This window comes from Taudactylus pleione, unplaced genomic scaffold, assembly GCF_031769625.1.
Source record: "Taudactylus pleione unplaced genomic scaffold, aTauple2 ptg000848l, whole genome shotgun sequence".
Taxonomy (NCBI): domain Eukaryota; kingdom Metazoa; phylum Chordata; class Amphibia; order Anura; family Myobatrachidae; genus Taudactylus; species Taudactylus pleione.
Genome location: NW_028285250.1, coordinates 2330383 through 2349399, shown reverse-complemented (window position 1 = coordinate 2349399; position 19017 = coordinate 2330383). Strand labels below are relative to the sequence as shown.

At 41.5% G+C, this 19017-nt stretch overlaps 1 protein-coding gene across 3 annotated transcripts in view; it reads left to right on the top strand.

Moving 5' to 3' along the window:
• Positions 1-19017, top strand: part of ARHGEF12 (Rho guanine nucleotide exchange factor 12) — a 247100-nt gene that overhangs the window by 120598 nt on the left and 107485 nt on the right. For all 3 annotated transcript variants that reach the window (XM_088458720.1, XM_088458721.1, XM_088458719.1), the window contains 4 exons: positions 455-497; positions 2529-2634; positions 2742-2879; positions 9050-9082. In XM_088458720.1, the coding sequence (XP_088314846.1) occupies positions 455-497; positions 2529-2634; positions 2742-2879; positions 9050-9082 (320 nt within the window). The remainder of the gene's footprint in view (positions 1-454; positions 498-2528; positions 2635-2741; positions 2880-9049; positions 9083-19017) is intronic.

Here is a 19017-nt window from a genome sequence, read left to right as displayed (position 1 = left end):
TGTTTTTTTTGTTGGGTTCTCTGTTATAATCACATATTAATTAGGCCAGTTCCAATACCTATTATTATTTTACTTCTAACCAAGGCTATATAATATCACGTGAGTGTGGCCTGAAAATTATTTTCCAGTCTGGTCAAAACTTCAAACATCTTAAAAAAAAAAAAAAAAAATCTGGCGCTACACCCCCCAGGTGAATTAGATAAACAGAATCATTCTGACCGCTGCCTAATAAACAGGCAAAACTTTATCAGTAGAGGCAAAAAGTCAACTATCTACTACTATTATGACCCCCAGTGATGCAGAACTACCAGCCTGTGTGCTCAGATTGGCCACAGATATAGCCATGCAGCAGTTGGGCCTAAGTGCCACACTAGAGATAGGCCTGACTTTCTCAGAACGGTGTATGGATTATGCAGAGCTTTGTGTAGTGAGACTGTGAATCTGTTTGTTGCAGCACTTTCGTGTGGCTGTCCCGGAAGAGCTTGCACAGGAGCTGGGTAAGTTGGTCTGTGAAAAACATGCAAAGTTAAACATTTAAAGGGGTCTATGTACTAAGCATTGTTAGGTGACAGAGTGAAAAGTGATAAGGCTGTGATAAGGTGCCAGCCAATCAGCTCCCAACTGTCATTTTTCAAACACAGCCTGTGAGATGACAGTTGGGAGCTGATTGGCTGGCACCTTATCACTTATCAATCAGCTCCCAACTGCCATCTCACAGGCTGTGTTTGAAAAATGACAGTTGGGAGCTGATTGGCTGGCACCTTATCACAGACTTATCACTTTTCACTCTGTCTCTTATCACTGCTTAGTAAATATACCCCAAAGTGTTTTAAGTTTATGGAAATCTTGATGAGTTACTCTGAGCCTCTTTGGCTTACTTTTTTTTAAAAATGTCATCCTTGTTATTTTTGGAGGCTTATTTTATTTTTTTTTTCATATATCATCCTTCTTGTGGCCATGTTAAACAAATATTAATTATTGCAGATAGTTTGCAGTGGCTCTTTTTTTTTTATACATTTAAGGCAAATGGCTGGCTACACATGTGTCCACATACATCTATCCTACGTGCGCTATAAATGGCGTTAAACATAAGGCGTGACAGCCGTGTGACTCGGTAGTGCAGAGCGTCTTTTCATGCAGCTTTAGTTCCTTCAAATGCGTCTTAGATGTGCAAGCAGCTTCTGCTGATTAAAATGATATGCGGCATGTATGTGTTCTGTGTGTGACTGCGCGTGTATCTGCATGTGAAATGCTACGTTCGTGTCAGCCGCTGTGACACCGTCTCCTAGCATTTCGCATGCAGATGCAGTTGCGTACAGAATGTAGGCATGCCGCATATCATTTTAATCCGCAGAAGCTGCTTGTGCGTCCTATGTGCTTCACTGTGCGAATAAGACACATTTGAAGGGAAAACTTGCACAAAAAGATGCTCAGCGCTACCGAGTCACACCACTGGCATGGCGCGACTTGATGGGCTGTTGAACGTGCAAGGAGGCTAGTATGAGGACACATCTGTAGGTGTGTACAGTATGTAGTATTGCGTTTAGGGTTATGGAGGTATGAGTGTTCATTTCTACTTTCTTCAATACAAAGTCAAATCTAGATATGCGTAATACATTTTAAATTGCAACATAACTGTATCATGCACCATTTTTCTGGTGGCTGCTAAAGGGAGAGTAATTGATGAATTTTGTTCTTATCCTCCTAATGCCACCTTGTGACGCTGAGAGTGACGGTGCTGAGCACTTTTTGCATTAATTGCCTGATAATTTGGGGGAAATTGGGTGACATTGCAATGTCGTCACCTGAGATTACCTTTCTGGCAGGGACCTTAGTAAAGCTGCATACACACACAACGATTTAGTAAATAAACGATTTTAATAAACGGTTTTCAAGGGAAAAATGAACGAAAATCGTTTACTAAAATCGTTCATTTACTAAATATAATGAACGATTTTTGCATATTCCCTTACTGAAAATCGTTGAGTTGGTTAGTTTGACTGAACTACAAACGTGAACGAGCATGAACGATAATCGTTCATTGTTTTAACTCGGAAAGTGAACTATATCATTATCGATAATCATTCAAAAAATCGTTGTGTGTGTATGCACCTTAAGAGCGCAGATCAGCTTTCCTCCATCACTTTTACTAATAGATCCATTGTTGGAGCTTGGACCTAAAATAAGTTTAGAACTCTGGTGATGTCATCTCTTGTATAAAACATTAGATATTCCTTTGATCAGCAGAACTAGCTGATGTAATTTTGGGATAAATACCCGTTATATTTGTGTGCAAATAAATGTAAAAAAAATACCCATAGCTCAAAAAATAAATAAAGGTTTATCTATTATAAGATCAGCATAGAATTGACCTAGAATTAACATAAAATAACATAAGTAACTTTATTACAAAAATGTAGTTACTTTTTAATTCCTATTTACAGATGTAGAATTATGATACTGGCTAGAGAAGCGTTCTCATTGGCTTTGATCTTTCCTACCATGTTTGTCACTTGATTTTACTATAGAAAAAAGGCGGCCTGAATTAATACCTGAGGATTTGCTTCGACAGTATGTCCACATCATGCTGAACAAAATGTATCCAGATGTACAGAAACTTTTAGAGGACTTTAGGTAAACTTGTGTATGTCTACAGTATTTATTGACCTCAAATGAAAAAAAAAAAAAAAATCTAAATAAAAGAAAAACATTTTCTGTCCTAAATATCCTTTGCCTCCCAGGCAGAAGCGCAACATGGGTTTGACCCTAGCGGAAAGCGAGCTAGCCAAATTGGACGCAGAACGTTCCCGGGAACGCAGCACACTTGAAAAAGAGAGGACCTGTGCCGAGTCCATCTTACAGAAGATTGAAGAGGTTTTGTAAGTAAAGCTGTGCAATGTGTTTGATCGTGCCATTGATTGGCTGCTGCATGTCTCACACCATAAATCGCATGTATACCTGTAGAATACTAGTACTAAGCAGGTGCGACAGGCAGAAAAGGTAGCGCGAAGTCCTCTTATCAACTAAAAACATAATAAAGCAGATCAGAAACCACATGCTATAAAGTGAGTTATTAACCATCTGCTTTCCACAGTAATTATAACAATTAAACCTGCTCGTGAGCTAGTAAAATCTAGAGATGTGCACGGAACCCCCGTGTTTTGGTTTGAATTCATCATTGTGTTTCGGTTTTGACATTCCTTTATAATAGATAACATGCAATCTAAAACCCGATTTCTGTTTTTAAATCAGAGTTCGAACTTACAGCAGGACCGAGCCGGGACTCTGTTTCACTCAGAACTCCAAAGTGATTCCAAACTAGGACTCTATTTCACTCTGAGGGGTCTATTTACTAAGCTGCGTTAGGAGATAAAGTGAACGGTGATAAGGTACCAGCCAATCAGCTCCCAACTGCCATTTTTCAAACACAGCCTGTGAGATGGCAGTTAGGAGCTGATTGGCTGGTACCTTATCAACGTTCACTTTATCTCCGAACACAGCTTAGTAAATAGATCCCTGCATCCCTAAGCACATCTCTAGTAAAATCTTTTTAACTGATGAATTAATCAAGTTACATTACCACATATGTAGTGCTGTCAAATTATTATGGTGGATAAAAAAAAGCAGTATTGATCAATAATTAAATGTAATTCACAAAGCATGGCTATAGCAATATTACCTCGAATTGTCCCATATATTAGCTCTAAAGCAAGATATCTATAACTAACCTAAATGTCAGTCTAGCAGTTGTGCTCCAGAGATGAGGGGAGCCCACCCCCCACAGAGCGCTTAGTAGATGCTAGGGCTAACGTACAGTGCAACACACCACCCCCTACCCCTGCTCGAAGCCACTAAATGCGAACAGTGAGAGCCGAATGGAAGCATGCATACGCACCTCCTTCCCCCCTGCGGCTATCACTACCAGCTGCGTGCAAGCTCTTCACAGCCAGCACACCCACCCACCTACTACTTCAGCTGGCGTAGGCTCCTACTAGTCTCAGCCACCAATGTTCCTAAGAAGGCACCACACTTGCATCATCGCGTCACTGCTGTTTGATGCTGGGGCCTTGGATACGCCTGTCTGCGTTCGGCTTTCCTCTCGGAGCCACACAGTACTGCTCCACGATCTCAATCAGAATTGCAGCATTTCTTCTTCAGGGTCCATAGGGATCCACAGGGATACCATGGGGATATTATGGTTGGAAGACCAGGCACCAAACAGTTAAAGCTTTGGCTCCCAGAATGTTCTGGGTCCTCTTCCATTTATGCCCCGCCCCTAGCCATAGGACTAATTTTATGGTTTGGTGCGGCAGGATTCAGGCGCACTGTTGTAACAGGGGACTGCTCAGGCAGTCTTGAGCTTTTTTTTTTAATTTTACATTTTTTGATTTGGCAGTACCAAGCGTCTGAATTAAGACGCATATACTGCGACTCCATCTACCTCTGCCGGGCCGCAACATCAGTAATTGTTTTGGTGATTTCGGCGGGTAGTGGCTGAGCTTAGCCAGCAGCGATGCTGCGACCTGGACTGCACCGGATGCTCGGAGATGTCAGGGAAGGCGATTCCTCGCTTACGGGGAATCGTGCACTGAAGTCCTTGCTTCTGTCGTCAGACACGCACCAGAAGCTGCTGCTGTAAGGACAGGGATTGTCCGCATCCTCACTACACCAGCCGGGAACACTATCGTCTGACGCCTGGGATCGGCAGCACACGAATATCTGCTGTCATGAGGCCAGCGCACCCAGCTTAGGGGAGGTAGGCGCTCCCCCGGCAGCTTCTCCCCCGACCCATACGCAGTCCCTACGAAGGGTTTTGCGCGTCTGGGTTTCTCAGTCTAACCTCCACGTGTATGAGACACTCACGGTCCATGCTCTGCACCTGGTAGCTGTTGGTCTCGGGAGAGTCTGGGTCAGTCTCCCTGTATATCTCTCCCTTGGTTAAGGTATACGGTACTCTATGTTCTACCATTCCTTTGCGTTGCTGTAGCTGATTTAGAGCCAACTGTAATTATATTACATGTGCATTGTATGTGACTGTTTGCTAGCTGCTGACTGATACTGTTTTTTTATTTCTATCTGTCAATTATAACTATCACTGTTATTTCCCTGTGCCGGTAGTTCAGCTGACTCCTCCTCTCCCTCCTTTTTCCCTTCTTTTCTACTCTTGATTCTCCTTTTTGATTCTAAAAGTTATTCTTTTGTTTTCTATTCTTGTTTTCTATTGCTAGATTTTAATAAAAAATTGTTTGAGAGTGAAGAATTATGGATACTAATTTTATGGTTTGTCAAAACATGTATCTGACAATTTTTTGATTTTCCTTTTATCCTTAATATATAATTTAATTTTTTTTGGACCTCTATGTAGGTCATCTGTGTATTGCATCTCAAAAAAGAAAATGTAGGAGGACAAGATGTGAGAGAATTATAGGGGGACACAGTGGGAGAGAGAAAATGTAGGGGGACACGATGGGAAAGAGGGAATATAGGGGAACACAATAGGAGAGAGAATATAGGGTGTCACAGTGGGAAAGAGAATAATATATGGAATACAGTGGGAGAGAGAGAATATAGGGGGTCACAGTGGGAGGGGGGAAATATAGGGGGGCATGATGGGAGAGGGAGAATGTAGGGGAACATAGGGAGGCATGATTGGAGAGAGTATATGGAACATAATGGGAGAGGGACAGAATATCGGTAGACCCGATGGAAGAGAGAGAATATAGGGAGACAGGAGAGGGAGTATAGGGAGAACTGATGGGGATGAGAGAATATAAGGGTACATAATGGGGGAGAGAGAATATATAAAAGGGACAAGAGAGGAGTGTGAGAATATAAGAGACACGGGAGAGAAAAATATATAAGGAGAGAAAAGGGAGAGAGAAGGAATAGGGTAAGCGGGAATAGAGGAGAATAATGAGGAATGGAAAAAAAATAGCAGCTCACGATAGGTCTAAAATGCAAGTGTATCATGAGGGTCTCAAAATAAAACATGAATGACTACAGATTTGTCCTCATCCATCCTCAATACGGCATGCAGTGCAAAACTCAGTAGCACCGAGCGTCTTTTTGTGCATAGATTTACCTTCAAAAGTGTCTTATTCGCGATGCAAATAGATAGCACAAGCAGCTTCTGCTGATTAAAATGATATGCAGCATACCTATGTTCTCTGTGCGTCTGCGGGTGTACCTGCATGCTAAACACTACATTACACTGTTACAAACGCTGACACTGTAACGTAGCATTTCACATGCAGATACACCCGCAGACGTACAGAGAACATAGGTATGCTGCAAATCATTTTAATCAGCAGAAGCTGCTTGTGCTATCTATTTGCATCGTTGTGCGAATAAGACACATCTGAAGGTAAAAAGACAATCGGCACTTCCGAGTCACACGGAGCTCCCGTGTTAACTCAGCAGAGTTAATAAACCAGCCAGTTTTAATCAGATATATAGTATAAAGAAAAAAAAAAAAACCCCACAACCATAATAGATACTTTGGGCCGATATTTACGCAGTTTGAGTGATTGGCAGCAATTGCGCGTGCATGAAAGCCGCACTGCGATTGTTTTGCAATCACGCACACAAAGAGGATTCATTCGCAAAGTGAGTGACATGTAGTCATCGTTTAGGGGAGGTAACGGGTGGTTATAAAAACTCAGGCATGTCGGACTGGTTTAAACACTGTTTTCTGGGTGTGCATAAATTAGCCACCGCGTCCTTGATCGCAGCAGGAGAGTCGTCTGTGTCTGGAGACCCGCTATGCGACAGCTAAGACTTACTCAGAAGGCTTATGGCCGCATTATCTGTGTGTGATGTTTCCGGTTTTGTACGTGAGCGGTGGATGCGAGATGCTTTCAGTGGGCGTCTCTTAGCCCTGGACAGCCAGTGGGTCGTTAGCATATTTTCGCAATTGTGTTCCGTTAGAAATCACAGCTGCGATGGCGTTTGCATGCGTTTCTGAATCAGCCCTTAAGTGCACAAATAATAAAAAAATATATAAAATATAAAGTTGTTTTCTATGTTATTAATTTATATTATAATTAATATTTTCTGCATGTTATGAATTTATATAAATTATGTATTATATATATTTTGTATATAACTTTTTGTATTATATATGTTAACAAGAGATTTATGAGATGTGAACCAGTTTTTTTTTTGTTTTTTTTTAACATTTCTTTAATCAAACATACTCCAGTTTTATAAAAAGAATGTTATTATTGTAAAACAAAGTTTCCAATTTTTATATGTAATCTAAAACCTAACACCGCTAGCACTGATAGTTAATCCCTTTTCAAATCGGAGGAGACAGAACTATATAACACTGGAGTATAAAGCAGCACATTTCTTATTAATTTTAAGGACACGGTTATTAGATACAGAATAAAATATAACCACAAAACAAAATTTAAATACGTCAAATTTCAAGTCTAGACGGTACTGTCCCTGTGCAAACAGGTTGCGTTTCCATAGTGCATAAATGTTACACTAAATATGAATGTGGGTCAGAGAGTACATAAAAACTGGATGATGTGGCTTGAGGCTTCTATACAGACGTGGACACATTTGTTAGTACACTTCCACAAAAAAAAAAGAACTTGTATTCTTGGCAATAACTTGAAAATGACAAACGTTATTGGCATCTGTCATTGTTTATTCCATATTTAATATAAATCAGACTTTGCATTGATTTTTGATTTAACCTAATATTTAAAATAATAACAAATGAAAATGGCATGGACAAGTGTGATGGGGGACCCTTTATCTAGTATTTTGCTGCACAACCTTTAGAGACAATCACTGCAATCAAGTGATTTCTGCAGCTCTCAATGAGACTTCTGCACCTGTCAACAGGTAGTTTGGTTCACTCTTCCCCATCAAGCTGCTCCAGCTGTCTCAGGTTTGATGGCTGCCTTCTCTAGACCCCATGTTTCAGCTCTTTCCGTAGATGTTCAATAGGAATGAGATCAGGGCTCATAGGAGGCCACTTCATAATAGTCCAATGTTTTGTTCTTATCCATTCTTGGGTGCTATTAGCTGTGTGTTTGAGGTCACTATCCTGTTGGAGGACCCATGACCTGCGACTGAGACACAGCTTTCTGACACTGGGCAGTATGTTTCGCTCCAGAATGCCTTAACAGTCTTGAGGTTTGATTGTGCCCTGCACAGATTCAAGGCACCCCGTGCCAGACTTGGCAAAGCAGCCCCAAAACATAAGCAAGTCTCCCCCATGTGTCACAGTGGGTATGGTGGTCTTATCTTTGAAAGCTTCATTTTTTCATCTGTGATCATAGAGCTGATATGACTTGCCAAAAAGCTCCCGTTCTGACTCATCTGTACAAAGGACATCCTCCAAGTAAACATTGTGGCTTTAAAAGCACATTCCAATCTGGCTTTATGTTGGTTTTTCAAAGTGGAGTCTTCCTGGTGGGTCTTCTTCCATGATCCCCACTGTCACTCAAAAAACGTCGGATGGTGCAATCGGACACTGACTTACTGTACCTTGACCTTGGAATTCAGCTTGTATCTCTTTGGAGGTTTTCCTTGGCTCTTCTTCTACCATTCTCTATTTCTGTTTAATCTGGGGACCATTTTCTTCTTGTTGCCGCTTCATTTGTAGGATAAAATATCTTTAGTACGGTTTTGAACACTGTATTTTAGGTGGCTTCCTCAAAGTAATATAGTCTAAGGATTCTTCTGTTATATTTTTACTTTTATAAGTGACTGATTTAATTATTTGTTTTCTCTACTACTCGATTTACATATATTTAATAGTTTTATACAATTGTACACGAAAAACACACTTTCAGAATGTTGTTGTGCATAGTGTACCCTTCATACTGTAGTACTATTGCAGTTGAATGCATTATGGTAATTATATGTCCATCAATGGAGAGAACTGTTTTTGTTTATTTTTCTAGTGTAAAATAGTCTGAAATCTGTATTTGTCTCTGAGTGCAGAAGTGCATTAGTTTGGAGATCTTAGTGTTGTGTACAAGTTAAATTAACAAAACTACATACACTTTCGTTCTTACTTTTCTTACAGACTGTCATCACAGCCGCCGGAGGAAGAGAAGTGGTAAGATTATTGTCCTCATCTGCGCCTAACAAATGACAAAGAATTTGTGATCATTTTGCTGACTGCTAGTAAGGAAAAAAAGTGTTCTCAATTATTTTCCCAGAAAGTGTCAAACATGAAAAGCTGCTGTTCAAAGACAAAATTGGCGTTTTGCTGATTGCCACTAAAATAAAGTGTCCCCAATTATTTTTTATAGTTGTCCATAAAAGTTAGTTTTCTTTCGCATTTTAAAATTGTTATGCTTTGTTGGCTTTTGCATCTCATGCCGATGAACAAAGAGCTCACCCGCTTTGCTGTGTTGTTTGAGTTTGAGTCGCTGTCTGTTCCTGTCTGCTTTCAAGCTAAAGAGAATTTTTGGGCCCTCACCTTATTCTTGTTTTAGCCTCCCCACCTACAGCCTTTGGGTGTAAGTAGCTGTTGGCTTATCATTCTAGATTCCATTCCTAGGGGCATCTCTGTGTAAAGGCTATTCCAACCCATCTACTTCCCTTTCAGTGACCTACAGTAATTCTCCATATTTCCCTACACTCCAGTGTAGTGTATGTCGCCTCGTCCTAACATTTTCCTTGTAGAATGCAGTCTTCTTATATTCACACTTCTCCATCCAACTAAATTATTTACAGGTACTTTAGTCCTTAATGTTGTGATGAAGACTAGTTTCCATTCTAATAGCCCTTTTTTTGGCTCAATATCTAATTATGGATGTTATCTAGGGATATGGTCTGCAGAACTGAACACATGGATTCTAGAGGTGGATTCCGTTAGTGGCATCACCACATATTTCTCTGTGTAGTTCCACAGCAGCTAGAATGTCAAAGGATGCCTACCCTTGATCTGCGACAGGGATGGGGAACCTCAGGCCCTGGGGCTGTATAAGGCCCCCGGAATCATTTGGTCTGGCCCTCTGAGATTTTTTCTGCTAGCCTCATCTGGAATGCATGATGCCTATAATGGCACCCTGCAGCCAGAATCTATGCAGCAGTGCCACTTGGAGCATCCTTAGGTCGCTTCAGACGGTCACACCGCTGCCCTTACAGCTCCCCGGAGCATCCTCGGGATGCTCCAGGCTTTGCTGTAATCACTGGCGATTGTGGCCCGTCCTCGTGTGACATCACATGCACCGGGCCCGCTCATAATGTTATATATATCAAAATGGCCCTCGCCAGAAAAAAGGTTCCCCACCCCTGCTCTACAACAAGGTGTCCTATTGGTTAGCATTGCTGCCCCTCAGAGCTGGGGCCATGAGTTAGATACGGACCAGGGCAGTTTGTATGTACTCCCAGTGTGTGCGTAGGTTTCCTGTGGTTGCTTTAGTTCCATTGTGTAGTCCATAAACATACTGATATATTAATTTGCTCCTGACCGAATAAACCCTAATGTGTGTTTCTCTGCGATTCTTAAATGTATTATTATTGTTTAATTGTATAGTGACACTAATTACAGAACGCTGTACAGAGAATGTATTCAGTTTACCAAAATGTTCTGATATCAACTAATGTCGTATCCAGGCAACCAGTTTTGAATTTAAAGCATTTGTTTAATGCTTTAATTTATTGTTTACTCTGCAACAGTACAGTGTGAAAGGTCTTACTCCATGAGTTACATCTATGGCTCCACTTTGTTCTATTACTTTTGTGAATGAGTAAAATAAATAAACAAAACAAATATTTGTAGGCTAGAACACGAACTCCCAGTAAACCCGCAGTTGGGTTATAACGTATAATTACTCAGATTCCAGGCCATTTTTGTTATTAAAGTTATAAGGGCAGAAAAATCAGATTCCATCCACCTGCCACTTTGTATACCAACAGAGCCCCCCACATGACCTCTTATATGCCATCAGAGCTCCCTCGTACCTCTATATAAGCTAGGGAGAGCCCCCTCATACTCATCCAGACAACATCAGGCCAGAGGCCGAGCCCCATCATATATGTTAGAAAGAACCCCCTAATGTTCCTTCATATCGCATCAGACAAGCTGAATATGCTAGAGCCTCCTCAAGCATCTTTATAAAGCAGCAGAGCCCAGTCGTGCCCCTGTATGTAGCATCAGACCACCTCATACTATTTAATATGCCAGAGGCAGAGCCCCGTCATGCCCCTTTATGCGCCATGATCAGAGCCCCCTCATGATCCCTCTGTATATGTCAGAGACTGAGGGCCTGATTCAGACCTGGTCGCAAGCGCTGAGCGCTCGCAACTGGGCGATGGTGGCCCAGAGCGCATGCGCACGACGTAGCCGGCTCTGTCGTGCGCATGTGCGAGACCCGGATAGCTACGGACAATCCGTCGCTCCGGGTCTCGCACCAAAGGGGGCGTGCTGTCGATGTTAGTGACAGCACGCCCCCTTTGGTGGGCGGGGCGGTGGCTGCCCAGACGGAGGTGTTCCCATGAGAGCGCCTACCGTCTGGGGGCGCCCCACTGACATCACAAGTGATGTCAGTGGAAGAGCTTTCGGCTCTGTTTGAGCCGAAAGCTCTCTGGGGCTTGCGGCCACGAGACCCTATCACAAGGGTCTCGTCGCAAGCCCGATGGTCGCAATGGTTTTGACCATCTAAAAAAACCATCGCGACCATCATCCTGGCCGCTCGCATTAGCTGTGTGTGGCAACCCACAGCAATGCGAGCGGCCAGGAAGCTGCTCTAAAAAAACAGAGGGCCGGCCCTGATTCAGAACGAGCGCTCTGTCAGAGCATCCGGCTGTGAATCAGGGCCTGAGTCCCCTAATTGCCAGTGTTTAGATGTCACCAGAGATCTGGCTCCCTCGCCCTTGGTTTGGCCTTGTTAACTTGTCTGCAGCGCTTGTGTGATTGCACACATGAATGTGGATTTCTGGATACTGCCTGTCAGGGATTTCCGCATTTTTCGGAGTAATCCCGGATGGTTGGTAACCCTAGTTTGTATTTTAGAGAGGGTTTTTTTGGTTTTTTTTTTAGCTACTTTCATTTGTAAATGAGAGGGAAGGCCATGTCTGCTTTATTATGAATCAAACTTTTTTTTCTACCAAAACATATATTAACAATAGTTTCTTATGCTTATGATTGTGTTAGTCTTAAATTGGGTACACACAATAGAATATATCGTATATATCGTATAGCATGTACGCCAGATCTGTAGTTCACAAATGTTTTTCATTGCATCATCCCATCTGCTGTTCTGCGTGGCTGATGGCACTGCGTCAATCTTTGCACTATCCCGTTATATACACTCATCCATACTTAATCTGTTACTTTGTCACCACTCGTGAGTATTAAATGGCCTTTTTGAAAGTGGGCTCCCCCTTCAAACTTTTAGGCGCTAGTTATCCTACAGCAGCTGGTGCACTGCCTGAGGTCCCGTTCACCTCAGGACCAAAGATAAATGTGCAAAATAAAAGGGAGTGAGACAGGTAGCTCTTAGCGCTGGGATAAAGGTCAGAGGGAAATATATATGTATATACAAAGTGATCATTTTAATGATGATATCCAAAATGTATAAAATCAATAGACAATAGGTGTGTGGACCACTTAAGAAAACTCCCCTGGACGTTTGTAAGCTTTGGGACCCTGTGTGTATGACCCCCTAGAAATATCCGGAATTTCAAGGGAACCGGTGACCTGGGGGTCCCATTGCACACTTCTTGTGTAAGTTTTAATCATCTATTTTATGTGCTCCCTTTTCATGGGGTAGAGCTACTTTTATGCTTTCATTAGATCTTATCTGGATTTTATCATTGTTGGTACATTATTTACTGCATATTGTCTATTGATTTTATACATTTTGGATATCATCATTAAAATTATCACTTTGTATATACATATTTATTTCCCTCTGTCTTTTATCCCAGCGGTAAGAGCTTTACCTGCCTCACTCCCCCTTCAAATGACTTACACCTGCAGCAGTTCCACCCTAGTCCACATCAGACATATTACAGTCTCTCATACTTGTTTATTTTTGTTTCCTATGTTAGAATTCTGTTCAATTCCTCATATGTCCAATTCTTCTTGTGCTGGGGGTTTTCCAGGATTACCAAGAATGCCTCCGTTTTATCTCATATCCTCTACGAAAATAACTTTTTTTTTTTTGTGAAAAGTGCCTTTCACTATCTTGTATTTTTACTTTGACTTTCCCAATAAGCTATAATCTGGTATAGATATGTCCCAGTCATGATTTTGGTTATACTGTACCATGACTCTATAAAAGCCGCAGTATCTAGATCACCCTTTGTCATTATAGCCATTAATTTCGGACTCTTATTTCCTAGGCTGAGAGCAATTGTATAGCCTGACAATTGTTTTATTAATCTCCCTTTCTGTTTTCTTTTTAATTGACCTTAGTTATATGTGTTCTGTGTGTCCCTGGATATGTTACCTGATAATGCCCTTATGTATTGGGGACTCCTAATGTACCATGACCAAGTTGTAAATACAGGGGTAAGACTAGATGAACAATTAACAAAAACCAGATCCCCCTGCTGTCATCCTAAAACTTGATGCTGAATGTTAGTTGGTTCTCCCTTGAATGTAGTACATACCAGTAAGGACACCAGGCAGGGATGCCCATTGGTTTTTGCCTTAGTGGCGTTGCTGGCTGACTTAGTTAGAGCCTCATAATGGCAGGGCAGCGTACCAGATTTTAAGGGGTGTAAATTCCACACACCCAAGTTCGCATACACCTTGAAAAAGACTGCTATAGGAGTTGAAACTCGTTAGTGGATAAAAAGGCGGTCAAGTACCAGAAGTCACATTTGGGGAAATCTCTTCCATGTTACCAAAACGACTTCAGGTCCGTTCCTGGGAGGTTCCTGGACTTTGCTGCTAATGCGAACTCGGGTTTGTGGAATTTACACCCCCTAAAATCTGGTACGCTGCCTTGCCTTTATGAATAGTGGATGCATTTATCGTTATATATCTTATTTGTGTGTATTTAATAAACGGTATTTCACTGTGAGATCCCTTTCTCTCCGTTATGCCAATGACAAATATGGAGTGATTGAGAGTAAAAGGAGATTTGAAATCGAGGAAGTGAAATTACAAGGAGTACTTCATTCCTTTGACTGGGATTGTACTTCCTTGGAATATTATTACATTACAGTTTGGACCTATTAAAAGTTTTTTTTTTATCTTTATAGCATAGGACATTTAACTATTGTGAATATATATTTTTGGGATTGTATGTACTTTTTTTTACAGAGGTTAATTTATTTGAGTAAAAAAGGTGCGCATTATTATACGTTGTCTTTTTTTTTAGTATTGTATTTTGGGAGGTGTGAGGACCGCCGCAGTACATGATTGCCTCACTTAAGGTTGAAGCGCTGGTTTTCAAATTTCTCTTTAATATATAATGGGACTCTTGCCTACCTAAATAGTCTCTCTTGAGCCACTTTACCTCTGTTACAAAACAGCTTTTATGTAGTTGTGTCCCTGAGCACTTTGAATCCTTATGTGGACCATCTATCTATGGGCCCCATTCCCCGTTCTAACTACGCCAGCCTGATCCGCCGGTCGGCGATCATCGGTGATTGACGATCAGTCGGGGAATCGGGCAAATTCAACATGTTAATTCCCGACTCGCTGATTCTGACCATTCTCAGCAAAATGTATGCTAAAAACCGCCTCCACCTCATGGAGGAATTATGACCACAAGGGAGCCTTTTTATCATATGTGATGGGCAAAAAAGAAAGTGTATAAACTCCTCAAATTCCTTTTTGAAGCTCCTATATCAAAATATCCTTGGATCTTCTTCCTCTCCTTCCCAAAATTCTCTATAAAAGTATCCTCCAATATTTTTAAACCAGCAGACGCTGGAATGGATGGATAAAAAAATGACATAACATTACCAAGACAGACATGGAGCGGTATTCAATTAGTTTCGCACCCGCGATAAAGTTCCGCCTGCCGGACTTTTCACTTGCATCGCGTCTTTAGGCTGCGGAAACTTATCGTGTGCGTCCCCGCTAATCGCTGTATTCAATTCCAAAAGATGCCAAAACGGTGACACGCAAAGTCAGAACAGGCGGAAAGTGGTGTCAGAATCGGGGAAATCCGCCTGAACCCTCCAAAAAGATGCAGAAACATTGGGGATCAGTGTAGTAGTGCCCGATTAGTCCTAATTAAACTGTTTGGGGTACTTAAGTTGGTACAATTGCCTTTTAATTAGCATCTTTACACAAGTGGTGAAGAATGGCATAAAGCTGTATTTTTTGGAGAAGATAAGTAGTCCTGTCAAATTTGTGGTACTTGAAAATGGGTGCAAGAATCTTTTAAAGTCGCTAAAGTGAACTTTTAAAAATTTTTAAAAACGCACCTGTTGCAAACACCTACAATCCCAAAAACGCCTTACCCACACTTGCAGACCCCCAAGAAGTCTATATTGCTACTTTTTATGCTTGTACCCCCATTTAGTACCTTTTTGGGGTATTCCTCACTTTTTTTTTAGGTATTTTTTTAACACAGTTATCCTTTGGGGGCTGTCCCAAGGGTTCTTGGAAGGGTTAGGTTTAGGCACCCTCCCGGGGAGGTTAAGGTTAGGAACCCCCCCACCCGGGAGGGTTAGGATCAGGGTGCGGGAAGGGGGGGGGGTTAGGTTTAGGCACCACCAAGGTAGGGTTAGGGGGGGGGGGGGGGCAGGGTTAGCATACTTACGACACGCTGTCGGGAAGTCCTCCCTTTGGACTTCCGGCATCGGTATGAGAACGAACGGCTATACAGCCATCGGTATTTCATACTGATTCCTATTTTAACAATTCAGTTTTATTGCTCTATTCTTTTACCTTATCATATTCATTTATTTATCTGCTCATGCACATTATTTCCACTGCATACATTTGTGACATTGCAGATCTCATTCAATTTTCATTTTCTTACCTTACATTTTACACTACAGTCAAGCGCTTTCATTTTCAGGTTTTGTCATTACAATTTTCTTTGGAAAATATTGAAAGCAGCTCAGAAAAGTGTCTGGGGAGCGCTGGAAAACTTTTCTATATATCAACACTCAGGCATTGTTTAATTACTTCAGAATCACTTTGTTCTCTTGTATACAATACACACACACACACACACACACACTTTTTTAAAGACTTTTTCCTGACACCCCCCCATTCAGTACTGATATCCTTTAAGTGTACATCACAAATATTAATAAATCTTAATCCGTTGGTCTAATTTCCCTATGATTGCCTCTTGTACTGTGATGGTAAACAAATAAGCAGATTAGGTAGACTGATAACAATTTGCACTATTTAAGATATAGAGGGTAAAATAAGTATTGAACACCTCAACATTTTTCTCAGCAAATATATTTGTAATGGGGCTATTGTAATGAAACTTTCTCCGTATGTCAGCAACAACCCATGCAATCCACACATGCAAAGAAATCAAACCGTAGATGTCCATAAATTAAGTTATGTGTAATAATGTGAAATGACACAAGGAAAAAGTATTTAACACATGAAGAAAGGGAGGTGCAAAAAGGCATGGAAAGCCAAGTCACCAGCTGAAATCTATCAGTAATTAGAAAGCAATCCTGCCCCCCTTGTCAGTGCAAATTAATTATATGCTGGTTCAGTCCCAACTGATGGCCTATGAAAAGGTGTCTCATTACCAAGGTGCCACACAAGAAACATCTCATGATGCTACTTTTTTGCTACTTGTCATCAGTATCCTCACCAGGGCGCGCTTACTCCATCCTATACACCTGGAAACTGGAGTAACCATGCTTTTGTCCAGCTCTGCAAAGCCACACACCGTCTACAGTCGCAAATGGAGATGCGATAAAAATGCGTATAACTCTCTATTGCCCATATTTGGTTATGCACAGTTCCAGCGCTTCTCCGCACACAGGCAGACGTTCAGCGTAGCATCAGGCCTGGTGTCTCCAATAATTGAGTTCCGCGGCAAGCAGAAAACAAGTTTGGTTCTAATATGGAATATTTGTTCACTGTGTAAAGGTATTTACCACAACAACCATTGTGGCAAAATTCTCTTTACACGCATGGTAGTTTTGTAGCATCTTATTCTCCAGTGTTCCAGACTCCTGCAGCTTCATTCACGCAATAGAAGATGGATTTGGAGATGGATATTTTTCCTTACCATGCCAACGTATGTTGAATTGCTTGTCGTTTTTATAGGTATTCAGAAACATTTCAGTCTTTAGTCCAGAAAACCTATATAGGTGTTTATGATTGCAATCTGTTTGTTTCATGTTAGAACATTGTTTTTCAACCACTGTGCCGTTTGCCACGAGCGGTTGTCAATTGTGCCGTGGCGGTCAACTCAGCGCATTTGTACTGTAGTGTATTTTATTCCTGTGGAGGCCAATGTATGTGTGTTTTATTCCTGTGGAGGCCAATGTAGTGTGTTTTAGTCCTGTGGAGGCCAATGTAGTGTGTTTTATTCCTGTGGAGGCCAATGTAGTGTGTTTTATTCCTGTGGAGGCCAATGTAGTGTGTTTTATTCCTGTGGAGGCCAATGTAGTGTGTTTTATTCCTGTGGAGGCCAATGTAGTGTGTTTTATTCCTGTGGAGGCCAATGTAGTGTGTTTTATTCCTGTGGAGGCCAATGTAGTGTGTTTTATTCCTATGGAGGCCAATGTAGTGTGTTTTATTCCTATGGAGGCCAATGTAGTGTGTTTTATTCCTGTGGAGGCCAATGTAGTGTGTTTTATTCCTGTGGAGGCCAATGTAGTGTGTTTTATTCCTGTGAAGGCCAATGTATGTGTGTTTTATTCCTGTGGAGGCCAATGTATGTGTGTTTTATTCCTGTGGATGCCAATGTAGTGTGTTTTATTCCTGTGGAGGCCAATGTAGTGTGTTTTATTCCTGTGGACGCCAATGTAGTGTGTCTTATTCATGTGGACGCTAATGTAGTGTGTTTTATTCCTGTGGAGGCCAATGTAGTGTGTTTTATTCCTGTGGAGGCCAATGTAGTGTGTTTTATTCCTGTGGAGGCCAATAAGTGTGTATATTTTTATGTGGGAGCCAATGTGTACATTTTTCCATTGGTCACATAGCCGGATAGTGTGCCTTGGCAATTTTAAAATCTTGTGTAGTGTGCCTCGAGTTAAAAAGGTTGAAATCACTGTATTAGAGGTTAAAAAAAAATAAATCCTGTCTTCTAATTGTGTGTAGAGATGAGCTAGGTTAAAATACCTAATTATTCTCAATAGATTGGCAGACACAAACAGGCTCTGTTTAGTAAATGAACATTCATCAATTATTCAAGACGTTAAGCGCTTGTTGAAATGGGATGGCCATAAACAAATATGAATTAATAGAACCTTTCAGACTGGGAAGGCTTTCCGGGAGAAGACGTTGTTTTTATTCATTCAGAAATCATTTCATCTGCACTGTCCAAAGTCCTCTAGTGGTAGATGATATAAAATGGATTTTTCAGTTAGAAGATTGGTCTTGTTCAAGAAAGCTTTGCATTGTGCTCTCAAGATCTAGGGGTCTATGTACTAAGCATTGGAGAGAAAGTGGATGGGGATAAAGTACCAACCATTCGGCTCTTAACTGTCATTTTTCAAACATAGGGCACGATTCTATTCAACGTGATGTAAATAGTGCCGGGAGATAGCTCCCGGGAACTATTCAATTCATCGCGATGTTAGGTAAGGGAAGGCTCGTTCTCGCGCCTTAAACAGGGTTTTTAGGCGCGATAACGGGCATTCCCCCACCTAACTTCCCGGCGCGAGGCTGTTTTCCAGGCGCGAAGGGCAGAAAACAGCCTCACGCCGGGACTTTTGTCGGATTTCTTCTCTCATCCCTGGAGGGATGAGAGAAGAAATCATTAGTCGGACTTGGCAGTGCGGTGTATTGAATAGCTCCGGGAGCTCACTCCCGGAGCTATTTACATCGCGTTGAATAGAATCGTGCCCATAGCCTGTAAAGAGGGGTCTATTTACTAAGCCTTGGATGGAGATAAGTACCAGCCAATCGGCTTCTAACTGCCATGA